The sequence below is a fragment of the Anomaloglossus baeobatrachus genome, chromosome 1, assembly GCF_048569485.1.
Source record: "Anomaloglossus baeobatrachus isolate aAnoBae1 chromosome 1, aAnoBae1.hap1, whole genome shotgun sequence".
NCBI lineage: Eukaryota > Metazoa > Chordata > Amphibia > Anura > Aromobatidae > Anomaloglossus > Anomaloglossus baeobatrachus.
In genome coordinates, this window is record NC_134353.1 from 868,443,072 (window position 1) to 868,460,214 (window position 17,143).

At 42.8% G+C, this 17,143-nt stretch overlaps 1 protein-coding gene across 1 annotated transcript in view; it reads left to right on the plus strand.

The window, feature by feature from the left end:
- The window catches only part of ADAMTS6 (ADAM metallopeptidase with thrombospondin type 1 motif 6), a 460,987-nt gene that overhangs the window by 255,442 nt on the left and 188,402 nt on the right, over positions 1-17,143 (plus strand). Inside the window, exon 10 of the mRNA XM_075326191.1 lies at positions 14,860-15,006. Within this exon, the coding sequence (XP_075182306.1) occupies positions 14,860-15,006 (147 nt within the window). The remainder of the gene's footprint in view (positions 1-14,859; positions 15,007-17,143) is intronic.

Consider the following 17,143-nt stretch of genomic DNA (forward strand, 5'->3'; position numbering starts at 1 on the left):
TTTATACACAAAAACTATCAGTTTTTTAGAAGGGGATATGGGGGAATATAGGATTAGCTTACAACTTACTTGTAAATCAAAATGTGCCTGGTGGATGGCTATCTATTTGTAGAGTTCCTCTAACCCAGTGTTTCCAAAACACCAGTCCTAACAGCCCCCAACAGATTATGTTTTCAAGATTCCCTTAACATTGAGCAGGTGATAGAATCATTGTCTAGGCATCACATGTACAATACTAAGGAGAAATCCTGAAAACATAACTTGTTGGGGTCTGTGAGGACTGGAGTTTGGGAAACACTGCTCTAAGCTATGGTGGTGGTCACCAGGAGCTTGTAATCAAAAGCCATTCTGGTGGAATGACCAAACTTAGCCAAACACCTAACATTTATTAATACTGGTTTTATTTGCCAGTCTTAGGCTATGTGACCACGCTACAGGATTTAGCGCGGATTTGACGCGGATTTTGACGCGGATTTAGCGCGGATTTGCCGAAAATCTGAAGCACAGCTACTCCCCAGCCATTTCAATGGCATTTTGGAAATGCTGTGCCCATGCTGCGGATTTTTCCGCTGCGGATTTTGCCGCGGATTTTGATGCGGAACAAACTGCAGCATGTCAATTGTTTGGTGCGGATTTGGTGCGGATTTTCTGTTTTGAATGGGGAAAAAAAAATAAATAAAATCCGCATCAAAATCCGCGGCAAATCCGCGGTAAATCCGCGGTAAATCCGCGGCAAATCCGCGGGTGCGGATTTGCCGCGAAAGTTGCGGATTTTCAGGCAAAAAAATCCGCAGGGACCTTTTACTGTGGACACATAGCCTTAATGATGGGCATGCAGGAATAAGTTGCAGCAAATTTGTTAAGAGGTGACCACCATTTAATAATTTCGGCACATGTGATTGGTAATCTGCGCCTCCTTGTGCCTTGCCAGAATGCTTAAAGGAACTCTGCCAGCAGGTTTCTGCAATGTAATCTCAAGACAGCAAGCTGCATGAGCAAAACAGAAAATTCAGCCTTCTGTGTCTTATCGCAGTCTTACTTTTGTTTACCTGCAATGTTAGTATAAGCCTCTTATCTTTATCATTAGTGGGTTTCAGCAGTGTGTGATCTCTACTCTGACTCCACCCCTTTTGTGATTAGCAGCTTTTGTCTATGGAAATATGCGCTGAAAGCCTGGTGTGGGTGGGAACAGCTCTCCCAGCACTGCTACACACAAAATCTAAAATCTTTTGCTGTATCAAAGCAGCTGCCCTTAATCTAAGTGGTACATCATTGAACTCAAGGCCTCTTTACCTACAACATGCTGCTCTTAGATGAGGAACCTGCTGACATATTCCCTTTAATTCAATCACAAAACATTCCTGGTATAAGGCCACGTGCACACGTGGAGTCTTTGGTGAGTTTCTTACCTCAGTATCTGTAACTCAAGACCAGGAGTTGGTGATAAATACAGAAGTGGTGCCCATGTTTCTATTTGGGTCAGCACACACGGCGAGTAATATGGAGCAAGTGGAATGCAATAAAAAATCGCATTCCCTAATTGGACCGAGAAAACAATTGCAGCATGCTGCAAGGGGAATGTGATCCTGTTTCACTCGGACCCATTCAAGTCTATGGGAGCAAGAGAAACATCGCATTTCACTTGAATTACACTGGTGTAACGCAAGTGCAGTGCGATTCTCGCATCAGCCGGCAACGGAGGAGATAGGGAGATAAATCCCTCCCTCCCTCTGCAGTGCCAGAACTCCCCTCTGCACCCTCCCCTCCGCAGCTGTTGTCTGATCGCACAATTGGACCACAGTTGCATCACTCCTGCATGACACTCTGCTCCCGCTGTGCTGCGAGCTTGAGCCAAGTGTCATGCGAGGACTCGCACAAATCCCCGTGTGGCCTCAGCCTAAAGGGTGCTTTACACGAGACGATCTATCGTGCGATAGATCGTCGGAGACACGGTTTTTGTTGTGCACATCCGGCATCGCTTGCGACGTCGGGCTGTGTGACACCTCCGAGCAACGCAGTATCGCTCACAAATCGTGAGTTGTGTACTCATCACTCGGTTTCATAATCTCGTTTAATTAAAATGGCGCCGGTTGCTCATCGTTCCCGGGGTAGCACACGCCGCTCCGTGTGACACCCCGGGAACGATTAACAGCAGCTTACCTCCATCCCGCGGTACCCGCCGGCAATGCGGAAGGAAGGAGGTGGGCGGGATGTTTACGTCCCGCTCATCTCCGCCCCTCCGCTTCTATTGGCCGGCCGCTGTGTGACGTCACTGTGATGCCGAACGTCCCTCCCCCTTCAGGAAGAGGATGTTCGCCGCCCACAGCTACGTCGCACAGCAGGTAAGTGTGTGTGACGGGGGTTAACGACTTTGTGCGCCACGGGCAACTAATTGCCCGTGACGCACAAATGACGGGCGGGTATGATCGATCGTGAAATTGCACGATAGATCGTACCGTGTAAAGCAGGCTTTATACTTTTCCTCTGCTTCTTCCATTCCTGGTTTTGTCTTCAAATACTGAGGTAAAAAACTCACATACTTAACAGATGCACTTGGCCTTAGAAACCACCTCCACTTTTGATTAATTTGACGGTCACGCGCAGCCATATCCAGCTCTGCCCATCTTGGCAGAGCTGCCCGCTCTGGAGTGGCCATAAGTCAAGAAATCACGTACTTGGGCAAAAATGTTTTGACTTTTCAAATGTTTTACGACCGTTTGCTGTAAACACTTTGATTAATTAATTCCGCTTTACACGCTACAACATATCTAACGATGTGTCGGCAGGGTCACGTCGTGACGCGCATCCGGCATCGTTAGTGGTGTTGTAGCGTGTGATAGCTACGTGCGACTGCGATTGAACGTAAAACCGTTCATCGCATACACGTCGTTCATTTCCTAAAAATTGCACGTCAGGTTGATCAATGTTCCCAAGGCAGCACACATCGCAGTGTGTGACACCCCTGGAACGATGAACAGATCTTACCTGCGTCCTGCCAGCAATGCGGAAGGAAGGAGGTGGGCGGGATGTTTACGTCCTGCTCATCTCTGCCCCTCCGCTTCTATTGGCCGCCTGGTGTGTGACGTCGGTGTGACGCTGAACGTACCTCCCACTCCAGGAAGTGGATGTTCTCCGCCCACAGCGAGGTCGTATGGAAGGATAAGTACGTGTGACAGCTTTTAATCGATTGTGCGACATGGTCAACAAATTGAACATGCCGCACATACGATGGGGGCTTGTCACATCGCATACGATATCGTATGCTTAATTGAAAGGTGTAAAGCAGGCTTTAGGCTTTATGTCAAGACTCCAAAAGTAGAGCAAAATTACTGGAAAAATCTAACGGATATAAACTGGTTAAATACTTAGTAATGTTAGAATATGACTCCACAATATTATAATCTAGAGTATAGAAGTTTTGTCTTTGAAAAATCAGAGAAAAGGGTTTGAAAAAATAGTAGAATTTTGCAAGCTATCATTAGTATCCTTGGTGGTTACCGTCACGATGGCTATATTTTACACTGCACGAATATACCGTTACCACACATTAAAAACATCCGGGTAACTATGTACATGTGCTGTTACTAACCCGTATTCACCTTACAGAGAGCCAGCCGTTCGTTTTCTTGCTTGTGCGAATAATTACCACTTGTCTGTCTATCTACTTACGCGGTGAATTTGATTATTATGTCTCGTGTCTGTTTCTGTTATAAAAACATTCTACTTCTGTAAATGTGAACAGAATACTTCTTTGGGTTTTCATCCATTATGATTTATTGCCTAAGTAGGCTGAAATGTCATAAATGTGAAGCTTAGGAAAACAGTTTTGGTTTCTGTGATGTGGTTCAGTTTGTATTAAATGAGAATCGTGTCTTAGCATCGCATGGAAAGTAGACTTCTCAAGGTAGAACTTTTCAGACGCTAAATGAATACCTTAAACAGCCAAGAGTTCTATTAATATTCGACCAAGGCGGTCTATATTGAGAAGATGGGTTAATATGGAGCCCAAAACAGCTCTCTAATTCTGGTTTTCCTGTTTTTCAAATATATACATATGATTTAGTCAGTATTTAGGGGGCAGTGGTCAACGTCAAATTCTATCCCCAAGATTTACAGCAGATGCTCATTTTTTCAATGTAGTTTCTAAATCATATGGATGAGTTAATTAGATTTCTGTAAAATTGGTTCAACTATATGTGTACCGGACTTAACTAAATTAGATTCCACCTCCAATGGAGAAACCGTGTAGATTTAGTTTAGTATTTTGGTAAAATGTAAACCTACAGGCATTAGTGAGAAAAGCTACTATGGATATATGCACATGGAACTGATCCACAAAGGATTTTCTGCAGTATAATAAACTTGCTGATAATCCAATTGCTATGTAAATTCTGTTGCAAAGTATATGTATATATTGGACACTTTATAGTGGAATTACATTGAAAATATTTGGCCTTAGAGTGTGTCTATCTATGTATCATCAATTCTCAAAGTTGAAAGTGCAACATAAAGAATGAGATTAAAATTAGTTGTCTGAGGGCCAAGTCAAATGCACTTGGGCGGACAAATCAATATCCTCTCCTGGCAGCTTCCTTGGCAATTGCCGAACAATGACTTCTCAGATGTGCACAAAGGGAGACAAGTCTAATGACCCTGCAGGCCATGGTAGCCATGCAGGCTGCTCACAGTAGCACCAGCATCCTACGGCCTGGTGTTGTTGAAAAAGTGATCCTGAGATACTTTGAAGAAATAGCCATACCACTCATTCCATGATCAAATCAATAGTAATCAATGGTAATATAAATTACTGATTTGTTCCTGAAGAAAGGGTTATACAGCTCCGAAACGCGTAGAACAATAAAATCAGATGTTTTAATCCCCATCGATCTTCAGTGATCTTCCTCTGGCGGCGCGGATTAACCCTTTTCTTCCATCTCCTTCAACAATGATCAAATCAATGTAACGCCAAACTGTCAATGTATCTGGAATAAAGACTAGAGCGTTCTAGCACCATACATTATGCCAGCCCACACCATAATGCCAGGAGTAGGATCGGCATGATGTTCCCTTGTAAAGGTCTATTCATAGCATTGCCCACATGGACTCTAGACCAGTCTACAGCTAACATTGAGTCCAAGACAATAGTGATACTCAGTGCTGAAGAGGATAGACCTTCATTCCAGCCTGTATTTTCATCTTGCTTTCCACCATGATGGTCTTTGAAAGCGGTGGTGTGAGATCAGTGGAACACCAGTAGCTGGATGTCTGGCTCGTAACCTAATGTCTTCTGATGGTTTGTTTACACACTGTTAAGGCCGCTTTACACGCTGCGACATCGCTAGCGATGTCGCTAGCGATCGCACCCGCCCCCATCATGCATGCATCATGGGCAAATCGCTGCCCATGGTGAACAATATCGCTAGTATGCGTCACACGAACATACCTTCCTAATGATGTCGTTGTGGCCGTCGAACAAACTCTTTTTTTAAGGGGGAGGTTCGTGTGGTGTCACAGAGACGTCACACAGCGGGCCACCAATAGAAGCGGAGGGGCAGAGAGCAGCCGCATTAACGTCACTCCCACCTCGTTGCCAGAGGACGCAGGAACGCTGTTGTTCGTCGTTCCCGGGGTGTCATACGTAGCGATGTGTGCTGCCTCAGGAACGACGAACAACCTATGTCTAAAATGAGCAAATGAGCAATGATATTTGGAAAAAGGAACGACGTGTCAACAATCAACGATTTTTGCTGTTTTTTCGGATCGTTAGTGGTCGCTCGCAGGTGTCACACGCGACGACGTCGCTAACAGTGCCGGATTTGCGTCACAAATTCCATGACCCCAGCGATATTTCGTTAGCGATGTTGTTGCGTGTAACGGGGCCTTTAGACATCTTAGACTCAATATGTGATGAAAAGTTTCACTTACTAGCTGTTTGATGTTAGGTTGATCTGGTTGTGGAACCAGTGGTACCAGATGGGCCTGAGCTTAGAGTCTGGTGAGTAACATTTGTTGGACACATCATATGAAGAGAGCAATCACTGGAGAAGGACATCATGTTTGGAAAAATTTAAGGAACAAGCCGAAGAGGAAGACCAGCAACTCAATGGCGTGATACTATCACGATAAAGGCAGATAAGATCCTTCTGGACCTATCTAGGCTGCACAAGATCGATCTTCCTACAGAGCGTTCATCCATCAAGTCCCCATGGCTCTAGATCGAGCTCAAGGCAATTATTAGAAAGAGTACAGTGTTTTAATATCTTGCATACAAAAGGTGGCCATACAATTTAAGGCCCCGTCACACGCTACGATATATCTTAACGATATGTCGTCAGGGTCACGGAATTCGTGTCGCACATCTGGCATTGTTAGGGATTCGTAGCGTGTGACATCTCCGAACGACTTTTAACGAGCAAAAATACTCACCTTATCGTTGCTCGTTGACATGTCATTCCTCCTTCTGTGCGCCGGTTGTTCATCGTTCCCGAAGGCAGCACACATCGCTACGTGTGACACCCCGGGGACGACGAATACTGCTTACCTGCGTCCCGCCGGCAATGAGGAAGGAAGGAGGTGGGCGAGATGTTGCGGCCGCTCATCTCCGCCCCTCCGCTTCTATTGGGCGGCCATTGTTTGACGTCGCTGTGACGCTGAACGTCCCTCCCCCTTCAGGAAGAGGATGTTCTCCACCCACAGCGACGTTGTTAGGGAGGTAAGTATGTGTGATGGGGTTAACGACATTGTGCGCCATGGGCAATGAATTGCCTGTGACGCACAACCGACAGGGGCGGGTGTGATCGCTCATGCAATGGGAACGATATATCGGAGCGTGTGATGGGGCCTTAAGACTAGAGTATATGAAATTAGACAAGTTCAGCTAAAACAAACAATCATAGAGGGAAATATAACAGCCATTGATTATTGAGTAGATGATCAGATTATCATTGTCCAAAGGGAAATTGCACATGTTTAGAATTTTTCATTTGATAGTTTTGACAAAAGATTTTTCATCAAACAAAAGCTCTTTCATCCACGAATAATATAATTTATAATCGAATATCCTCACAAGAATGGTTCATTCTTTGTCTTGGTATAGTTGAATATGAATGGTCAATTTAAAAGACTGAAACAGATAATACAGTATAGACAAAACTGTGCATTACAATGTTTGCCTAATGATCCTTAGTTCAATGCGTATTAAACAATCAACTTCTATTAATATTCGGTATAATCCAATCTTGTGTATGTTGTGGTAAGTGGTTTGGATGTTTTATGTCAGAAATAAAAAAAAAAAGAAATTATGCCGTATTCATATACATATTAAGGCTATCCTCTCGGGACATAGTGACTATTTGTGTGGATTATATAGTACAAATTTCACCGCACTCTCAAGGAATTTTTCATGCAAAACGTGAATTTTATTTAGACAGATGGTGGACAGTAGAAGGCAAGGGGAATAGCGATAACCAATCAATTGACGTTTCGACCGGTAGAGTGCGGTGAAATTTGTACTATATACTACGAGGGAACCCTCAATTGATTGGTTATTGCTATTCCCCTTGCCTTCTACTGTCCACCATCTGTCTAAATAAAATTCACGTTTTGCATGAAAAATTCCTGGAGAGTGCAGTGAAATTTGTACTATATATTATTTTCTATAATTATTTGTGTGGATTAGCACTCTACAAACTAAAACTGGCATTGGTAGCTATCTTATAAGTCAATGACCAAACCGTGGATGGTACTTAAAGGGAATCTATCTCCAGGTTTTTGCCATGATATCTGAGAGCACCTCAATGTAGGGGCAGAGTCCTTGATTATAGTAAAGAGTCAATTACTGAGCTGAGTATTGCTGTTTCAATACAATGTACGTTTTATCAGCAGGACATTATTATTATAGGAAAATTGACCTCATTCCTCCTAGTCTAACTCCGCCCCATCACTGATTAGCAGCTTTCTGTCACTATACATTGTACACAGAAAGCTGTGGTATGGACGAGGCTATAGCAGCTCAATAACTGACCTTTGCTAGACCTGCAGCCTAGAAAACTGTGACGCTATCATAACTGCTGTACCCAGTATACGCAGTATGCGAAGTGACGCATCACTGGAATCGGGGTGTTTGTCCCTACCTCATTCTGCTGTTGGATTACATAGCAAAAACTTGCTGACAAATTCCCTTTAAAACATGACTAAAGCAGAGACATTTGTCTGTATATTGCTATTTTGATGTTCGTTTCCTTTATCAGTTCAAAGCAAGACGCTGGCCGGCCGGGTGAAGAGTCTTTGACTCAGTTCTTGGGGAGGTACAGTAATGGTTCTCCTTGGGGACATGCAGTGGATAAATCTTCTGCTTTGTCGCTTCGGTCTACTGCACCGAGTTTAACCTTTGGCTCTTGTCTTCTGCTTGAAATTATAATTCTTAAGTCTGTTCAATGCATGTTGTGCTTCATAAGTCGAAATTCTTTCACGAAATGTCACTTGAGCGAATGGCTCGTCTGGAAAAGCCAGAAGAGAAAAAACACATGCATACACAAATTCGTCAGTGTTAATCTTAGACTAAATTATTTTGGCTAAGATGAAATATTGCTTTAAAGACTCCTGATGCAATAAAATGCCTTCGAAATTCCTAAAGGACTGACACGTTCCTTAAGTGCAGCTCAGGCCTCCATGTTCTGATCTTTCGCAGAATCTCAAATAACCTTGTTAGAATCAGCCCCAGTGTATTACCTGACGGCATGCAGATTTTTTAGTCTTGTTCTACTGATCGGAGTGTGCTTAAAATAAAGGCGAGACTTACTGATATGGTGTTGTTCTTTGGATGTAAATGAGGTTAGAGTGTGGTTAAAATAAGGTCAAAAGTGCTGAAGGATTAGCTCAAGCCTGGAGAAAGTTCACATACAAATCTATTAAAATTTGGCAAAAATATAAGATTTGGGGAAGTCAGAGAAGATTATACTGCTACAGTGCTACTGTGTGTTGGTAATGCAGGGAGTAAGGGCACCTGCTTTCTGGCTATGTCCCCACGTTACTTTTTTAGGTGCTTCTTTTTTGCACACATATTTTGGCAGGAAAAAAAGCAGTTGAAAAAAATGAGCATTTTTTATTGTTTGCACATTTTTTCCTGCTTTTTGTGCTTTTTTTTTTTAGTCATGGTGATTGTGGGGGTTCTGTATCCCCGTGATCGCCACTGGGTCTCCTGCTAATGTTACAGCTGAAAGCTGGCTCTCACTGCCCAGAGTGGTCTCCGCACCGTTCCCGGACGTTTAACCCCCTGAATGCTATGATTAGTGTGGTCATCGATCTCAATCAGTGCGATTGCTTACCTCTCCCTGGCAATCGGGTCCCTGTAATGCAATCACAGGGACCCGATCGCTGCCATAGTAACCCTGGGTCGTCAGCATGAAGACCCCGGGTTACTGAGCTACAGAGAGCCTCACACACCATGCTGTATGCACGGTGTGTGAGATTCAGTGCTGCAATATAATCCCCTGTAGTGATAAAGCATTGCATGGGATTATAGAAACAGAGAAAAAAAAAACGCAGAAACAATTGACATGTTTCTTCTTTTTTCAGCAACAAAATATGCATGGAAAAAAGGCTGCATGTGCACGGCAAGTCACGATTCTCTTAAACTTTGCAGGGATGCTTTTCTTGATTAAATTATGCAAGGAAAAATGCATAAAAAAGCGGTAAAAAAAATGTAACGTGGGTACATAAGGACACATGCGAGTAAAACAGAGCGAGTGAAATTAGATAAATTGCATTCCATTCGGACCAATGTTAGGGTACTTTACACGCTGTGACATCACTGCCGATATATCGTCGGGGTCACGTCGTTAGTGACGCACATCCGGCGCCGGTAGCGACATCGCAGCGTGTAACACAAATGAGCGACGATCTATGAGCGCAAAAACGTGCAAAATCGTTGCTCGTTGACACGTCGTTCATTTCCATAATATCGGTGCTGCTGCAGGTACGATGTTGTTTGTCGTTCCCGCGGCAGCACACATCGCTACGTGTGACGCCGTTGGAACGACAAACATCTCCTTACCTGCGTCCACAGGAAAAGGAGGAAGGAAGGAGGTGGACGGCATGTTCCGGCCGCTCATCTCCTCCCCTCCTTTTCTATTGGGCGGCGGTTCAGTGACGCTGCTGTGACTTTGCTCTGACGCTAAACGCACCGACCCCTTAGAAAGGAGGCGGTTCGCCGGTCACAGTGACGTCGCAGAGCAGGTATACGCGTGTGACGCTGCCATAGCGATAATGTTCGCTACGGCAGCGATCACCACATATCGTCCGTACGACGGGGGCGGGTGCAATCGCGCTCGACATCGCTAGCAAATGCGATGTCGCAGCGTGTAAAGTACCCCTTACTGTATGTGGTCTCTCCAATAAGCAATTTTTTTCTCAGCCCTAACAATCTTAGCATGCTGCATGTGAAATCTGATTTTAGTTTTAGCCTTGTATGGGTGCGAGAGAAACATTGCATTGCACTTGTATTTCAGCGGAGTGCAGTGTGATATACGCATCAGCTGACAATGACTGAACTAGTCCTCCAAAGATTGATACTGTAATGAACGATTGCCCGATTGTTTTGACTGATAACCAACCGATGAATGTTCCAAAGGCTACGCGGGCGTTTTTGGATTTTTATGATCAGCACTGACTACGTCATCAGCCCCCAAAAAATACATTATTGGTTGATGCAGTCTGTGACGTGTTTGGGGACCATCAATGATTGTTTGTCGACCCATTTTCATCTCGTGTATGTGGGCCCCAACATTCTTTGACAGAGAGACAAGGATTCTGGACTTTTATGATCTCAGAATTCTCTAGTAGGTTGTGAGAATATGTTTTCTTAAGTGAACAACCTCTGTCATTAGTCTATGGTCCTAAAATCAGTTGTATGGGATAGAAAAACCTGGATGCTTACGTCCAAAAATCTTGTCATGGTCTGCATTGTGGTATGCTCTTCTTGACTCACAATACAGTATCTCCAACAGGGCCTCCAACTATCAGGGGTCTTGAATAGTTTTGGTCTTCTCATATGGTCCAAAGGGACTTTTTGGGTCTTTTAGTCTCCAGGAAATGCATTCCCTGTACACTCGCTAGTTACACCCATGATATTCTGCTACTGGTATTGGAACTTGACAACTGCTTTAAAGGGAATCTGTCCTCTTTTGTCTATAAGTTATGATTGGTATTGAAAGCGAGAACATAAAAGTGACGATTAATGACTTGCTTTACTAAGTCAAGTTCATGGACAAATGTGCACTGTTTTTGAAAAATGGACATTTTTTTTATACTTTTAGAAAACCTTTTTGAAGGTAGTTCCTTAGGAGGCCTCTGGAAAATGTCAATAGTAGTTCACAATGTTACGTTGAAGTATTTGGACCCAATATTGTATTAGTATATATTTCTTTGGATCCCTTTAATTTTCTTCTATATGCACCCATAGTATACCTATATACAGTAGGTATATATGGGTTATATGTGTTGTACTTACCAGTATACAGCCTTCTCTATCCATCGGTGAAAACGACTAAATGTATGTATCAGTATTTTTTTCTTGCACATTTTTCTTAGTTTTCACGATCTATTTCATGGTATCTTATGAACTGTTGCATAATATCTTCATCTTTTAGAATATATATTTATATGTAGATGCCTCTTTGGAAGCTTCTGGTACATCTGTGTGGGTAGAAGCATGCCAAGTATGTCTACCCCAGAATTGGAATTTCTCGGTGACACCTGTATTTGAGTTGCAGGCCGCATACTGTACATCACACACAGATAGTTGTTCCCAGCAGTTGTTCAGGGTCCGCCGTGACATGACAGTCTGGACCCACAAGAGGATGTGGTACACCCCTTGATAATTACACGTTAGCTGAGGGACTTACTGATGTGGGCACACAGATAGAATCTGTGTAGCGTCTTGAATATCTCTAGCTGTCTGCCTTCTTGGTATGGTGGAGTGACAGGATGTTATGACTGCAGTTTTCTGTTTTGTCTGGTGAAGCCAAGTAATCAAGCGTTGAATGTTAATCACAATGTCCACCCCCTGGGTGATATAGTTTTAATATGTAGATGTAACTTGAGCAAAAATGAAATTCTGTACATTTTAGTGTTCCCAATTCTAATGTAATTCCCAATATAAAAAAAATGAAATATGTGCGGACTGCCTGCTGCCGCCTGTCGTAGACTTCTGACTGCTACCAAAGACATCATTAAAGTGCACCAATCACCAGGATTTTTCTATATACCCTAAAGCCAGTGCTATACTGGTGCTATCATGCGGATTATATGCATGCCTTTAATTGTCAATTAGGATATATACGTTTTGAAACATAAGCAAGTAAAGTCTGTAAAATGAGGAGCTTTTTGAGTGGCAGCAGCTGCTGATGGGTGGTGGGGGTATTCATAGTGAATCCCACCCCATTGCCTATCCATCCTCCCCCTGTTATTTATGCTAATTCTATTATAGAATCATTTTACTAAGTGACTAGAAGGACCTGTGCTGATGTCACAGCCATGTGACCAGAAGGGGCATGGCCTCAGCCAACAGAAAAATAATGTTGCTTCCTTGTATCAGCTATGTTGGCTAAGGCCCCACCCCTTCTGGTCACATGGGTATGATATCAGCACAGGTCCTTCTAGTCACTTAGTAAAATGATTCTATAATAGAATTACCATAAATAACAGAAGGAGGACGGACAGGCAGGGGAGGGAATCGCTATGAATACCCACCCCAGCTATCAGCTGATTGGCAGCTGCTGCCACTCAAAAAGTTGCTCATTTGACAGACTTTACGTGTTGGTGTTTCAAAACTCGTACATCCTAGCTGACCACTAAAGGTATATATAGAAGCCTGATAGTGCCAGTATAGCAATAGCTTTAGATTATATAGGCAAATCCTGGTGATTGGTGTGCTTTAAGGTAGGCCTGATCGTCATGTGGTTACCTTTTTGGTCACTCAGTGGGACCAACTTCTTCCCTTTCTCAGGTCTCCCGAGAAGTCAGTTACTGATTTCACCAAGATCAGTCCACCATCTAATGTGTATGTGGGTATCCTAACTCTACCCTGGCAGTCTGAAAAGAGAAAGATCCAACCTGCTGAATTTAAAGAGGTATTTCAAATCTGTAGTAGGTGTAATTACATTAGCAAATACCTCCAAATAGAAATGGAGTATTAGGAATCCATGGTTACGACCACTCATATAGTGACAGTTAAATGCTTGTGGTCATAACCATAGATACCTAATCTGCAATGCCCTGCACATGAGGTAAAAGACATGGCTATATCAGGAGAACTATACTACATTTCAAATTGGAGGTATTTGCTATTATTATTATTATTATTATTACACCTACTACATATTGGGATAGAATTTTGGAGATGGGAATACCCCTTTAATGGCTGATCCTTTTTTTCAGTGCTGAGATAAGCCTATGCCAGAGGGGTCTGACTGCGGCTCCATCATAGACAATCCAGGTGAGCTCAGCCGAGCCGAACAATCATTCTTCAAACAGCTATGATGAATATGGCCAACTTTACTATCTAGCAAGGATGGACTGGCCCACCAATGGATCCTCTCTTAAGCTCACTCTCTGACTCAGTAATAGGGTATAAAGATCCAGCATTTTTAGAGTTCTCCTGTGCTAAATTACTCATCCGGAATGGGTCATCCTGCTCTTAGAAAGCTTTAAGTGGATTTGTCACCAGATTATAAAATATTAAAAGTATACATTATCAAAGAGACTTCTTAGACTTGATGAGGCTAGTGTACTGTACTTACTTTGAAAATGTATATCAGAATGGCTGTTTAATCTCTTTAAATGTGTTCCCTCCTAATATTGGTACACCATATTCTCAGTGTGGGCACACTAGTGACTTGTATAGAGGCAAAACTATGTTCTTGTCATGTTCCTTATGAATTATAGCTTAATCCACCCTCCGTGTTTATCCATGATGTCTCTTATCTGGGAACCAGTTACTCAAATGTTATGAGGGGCATATGCAGAAAATCTTATTGTTCATGAGTTGTATTGAAGCGCCATACAACCTTTGAGGTGGGCCAATAACATAATACAGTACTTATTGAAAATGATGTACAGTATGGGGCTATACAGTACCTTTTGCATCCTTCAGTATGAACTCATAAGCACACAATTGTACAAAGACAGTGGCTGTGATATTACAGAGGTATTGTCACCTAAAGCCATTGATTGTGGTACAGCATATAGGCATAGTATGGTGATGTTCAGCAGCACCATATGGTGGTACAGTTTTGTAGTATGAAATCATGGCGACTCCATGTTCTGCCGCATCTTAAGGACTAATGACTCCATTTGTCGGTGCTTACAGTCTAAGGCCGAATTTAGATGTCCCTGAAACCTGGTCCGAGTAAAGACCATTAAGTCCAGTCTGGCCGTGGGTCTCCTAATCTGAACTTAAGTCTTGCAGGCATATATGAGGCTGTTGAGTTCAGGTCAGGAGACCTGCGTCTGGACCTGACACTATGGTCCATACTCAGACCATGTTTTCCAGATGTGTGAGTTTGGCCTGTGGGTGCTGCTACATGTTGCAGGCGAGCTCTGGTAGCTTTACCTGGATTACGTCTAATTGCCGTGCTTCACCTATACTTCCTGTGAGACCACAGCAAGTAGAAGATTAGACATAATCCACTTGTGGTAACCGCATCTCAGCCACAACGCGTACTAGCATCCTAAAAGGGATGAAAACATGATCTAATCCGCATCTGGGGGTGTAGTTGAGACCCTTTCGATATGGTATTGCCATATAATTTTATATAGTACACCAGCTTATCTCTACATGTTTTCTTTCTCGTGTTCTAGTTTTGGCATGAATCATGATGGAATTGGAAACTCATGTGGGACCAAAGGTCACGAGGCAGCAAAGTTAATGGCAGCTCACATTACGTCAAACACAAACCCTTTCTCCTGGTCGGCATGTAGCAGGGAATACATCACCAGCTTTCTAGAGTGAGTACTGTTTTCTTTTCTCTATACATTTTTTTTAACTGTTATATTTTGGAATTTCATAGAAAAGTTTGATTATTATAGAATGTCACCCTTTAATTACTTGTATGTTAAAGGGGTATTACGAGCTTACAAATTTTTAAAAAATCGCAAAAAGGCAGTCATATTTACCAACATCTAGACTTAATATCCAGTGGACTGTGGGATGCAATCATTGGGGCCGGTAGTGTCTTGCAGTGCATCTGATATTGTGTGTTGGTGTTGATAAATATGGCTGCCTTCTTTCTGTGATGTTATGTATACCTATCCTAGTCATTTTATGTTATAGTAATCTTTGGGATCCACACAAATGCTCAGAATGGGTATCCCCCTCGTGCGGTGGAAGGAGAGATGACCGCACTAACTATTTCTTCCATTTACTTTTGTGGTAGATACGGAAACAGATGAGCCGTGAGATGTATGGAAACAGATACAGAATAGCTCTAAAAAGTTGCAGGACATTAGCGGTTTCTAATTTTCGTCATAAGAATCTCTTTCAAATATGTAAGCTATGAAGCAAGAGTCCAGTCTCTTAGAGACAAGAGGATTTCCAGGTCTCACAAAAACCAAAAAGCTGAATGTCACCAGTGAATATGCCATAAATGTCTGAAATGCAAAGATCCCTTTCTCTGATCAGAAACCTCCCCTTTTAGAATAATGATCCTGGGCAATCAGGAAGTTCCACTTTTGACAGCTCCAGATAACGGCTGTATTTCCAAATGCTATAAGGGTAATGTTATAGTCTGCGGCCACCACTCAGACCAATGGCCAGTCTTGACGGATAGTGGGCACCAGAAGCAATTCTGGCTCATGGAGGAGGAATCCTGAGTGGGAGACCCACTTATAAAGTTTCCCATACAAGTTAGATAAATGTTGTCCGAAAGATGGTTTGGCCGAACTTACAGCCAGGGGCCATCTTGGCCATATCGCTTACACACAGGAGTCCTTGCTTCGCTCTCTACAAGAGACCTGCTGCCTGGTGTCTCTGGTCACAGTTTACATCTTTGCTAAAAGGATTAGGACCACAAAATTAGAAATAATAATAATAATAATTTTATTCATTTATATAGCGCTATTAATTCCACAGCGCTTTACATACATTGGCAACAAATGCCCAGCATTTATGCCCCCTGACAATCATCCTTTGGGGGGGGCCTCATACACCTTGGATTCTAAGCCAAACCTGTTGTATCAGTAAGTTCAGCCAAAGTAAGGCTGATCCCAGTGTCAATTTTAGCCAACAGTGTGGAGCTGCAGCAAAAAAGGCCAACAAAATTTTGGGATGTGTCAAGATGAGCATTGAATCTAGATCAAAAGAGATAATTATTCCCCTATACTCTGCCCTGGTCAGACCCCACCCGGAATACTGTGTACAGTTCTGGGCGCCCCAATTCAAGAAAGTCATCGATATATTGGAGCAAGTCCAGAGAAGAGCAACCAAGATGATCGAAGGTCTGTAAACCATGTCATATGAAGACCGGCTAAAAGAACAAGGAATGTTTAGTTTGTAAAAGAGAAGGCTGAGAGGAGACTTAAGAGCGGTCTACAAATATCTGAAAGGTAGTAACAGTGCAGAGGGGACTACCCTATTCTCATTAACTCAAGGAAGCACAAGAAGCAATGGGATGAAACTTAAAGGAAGGAGATTCAGATTAGACATTAGAAAAAAAATTATGGTAGTGAGGGTAGTCGGAGAGTAGAACAGGCTAACATGGGAGAGAGCCATCAATGGAAATCTTTAAGTGGAAGCTGGATAAACATATAGCTGGGATGATTTAGGAAAACCTTCACTCACAGGGGATTGAACCCGATGACCCTTGAGGTCCCTTCCAACTTTACCATTCTATAATTCTATGTCTGTATATGGACAGATATGCCAAAAGGACAAGAGTGGCCAGCATTACACGTTCTCACATAACTATGGCATAGGTGATAACTTTGTGATTAGCGGACTCGCCACTGACTCCGCCACCAATCGAGAAAGGAGATAACATGTTAAAAATAACGCTTAAATGAGATAGCCCCTTTAATAAAAACTTAATTCACACGGATGACAAAGTAAATGAACTGAATCACATTATCATATGATTGTAACAGGAGA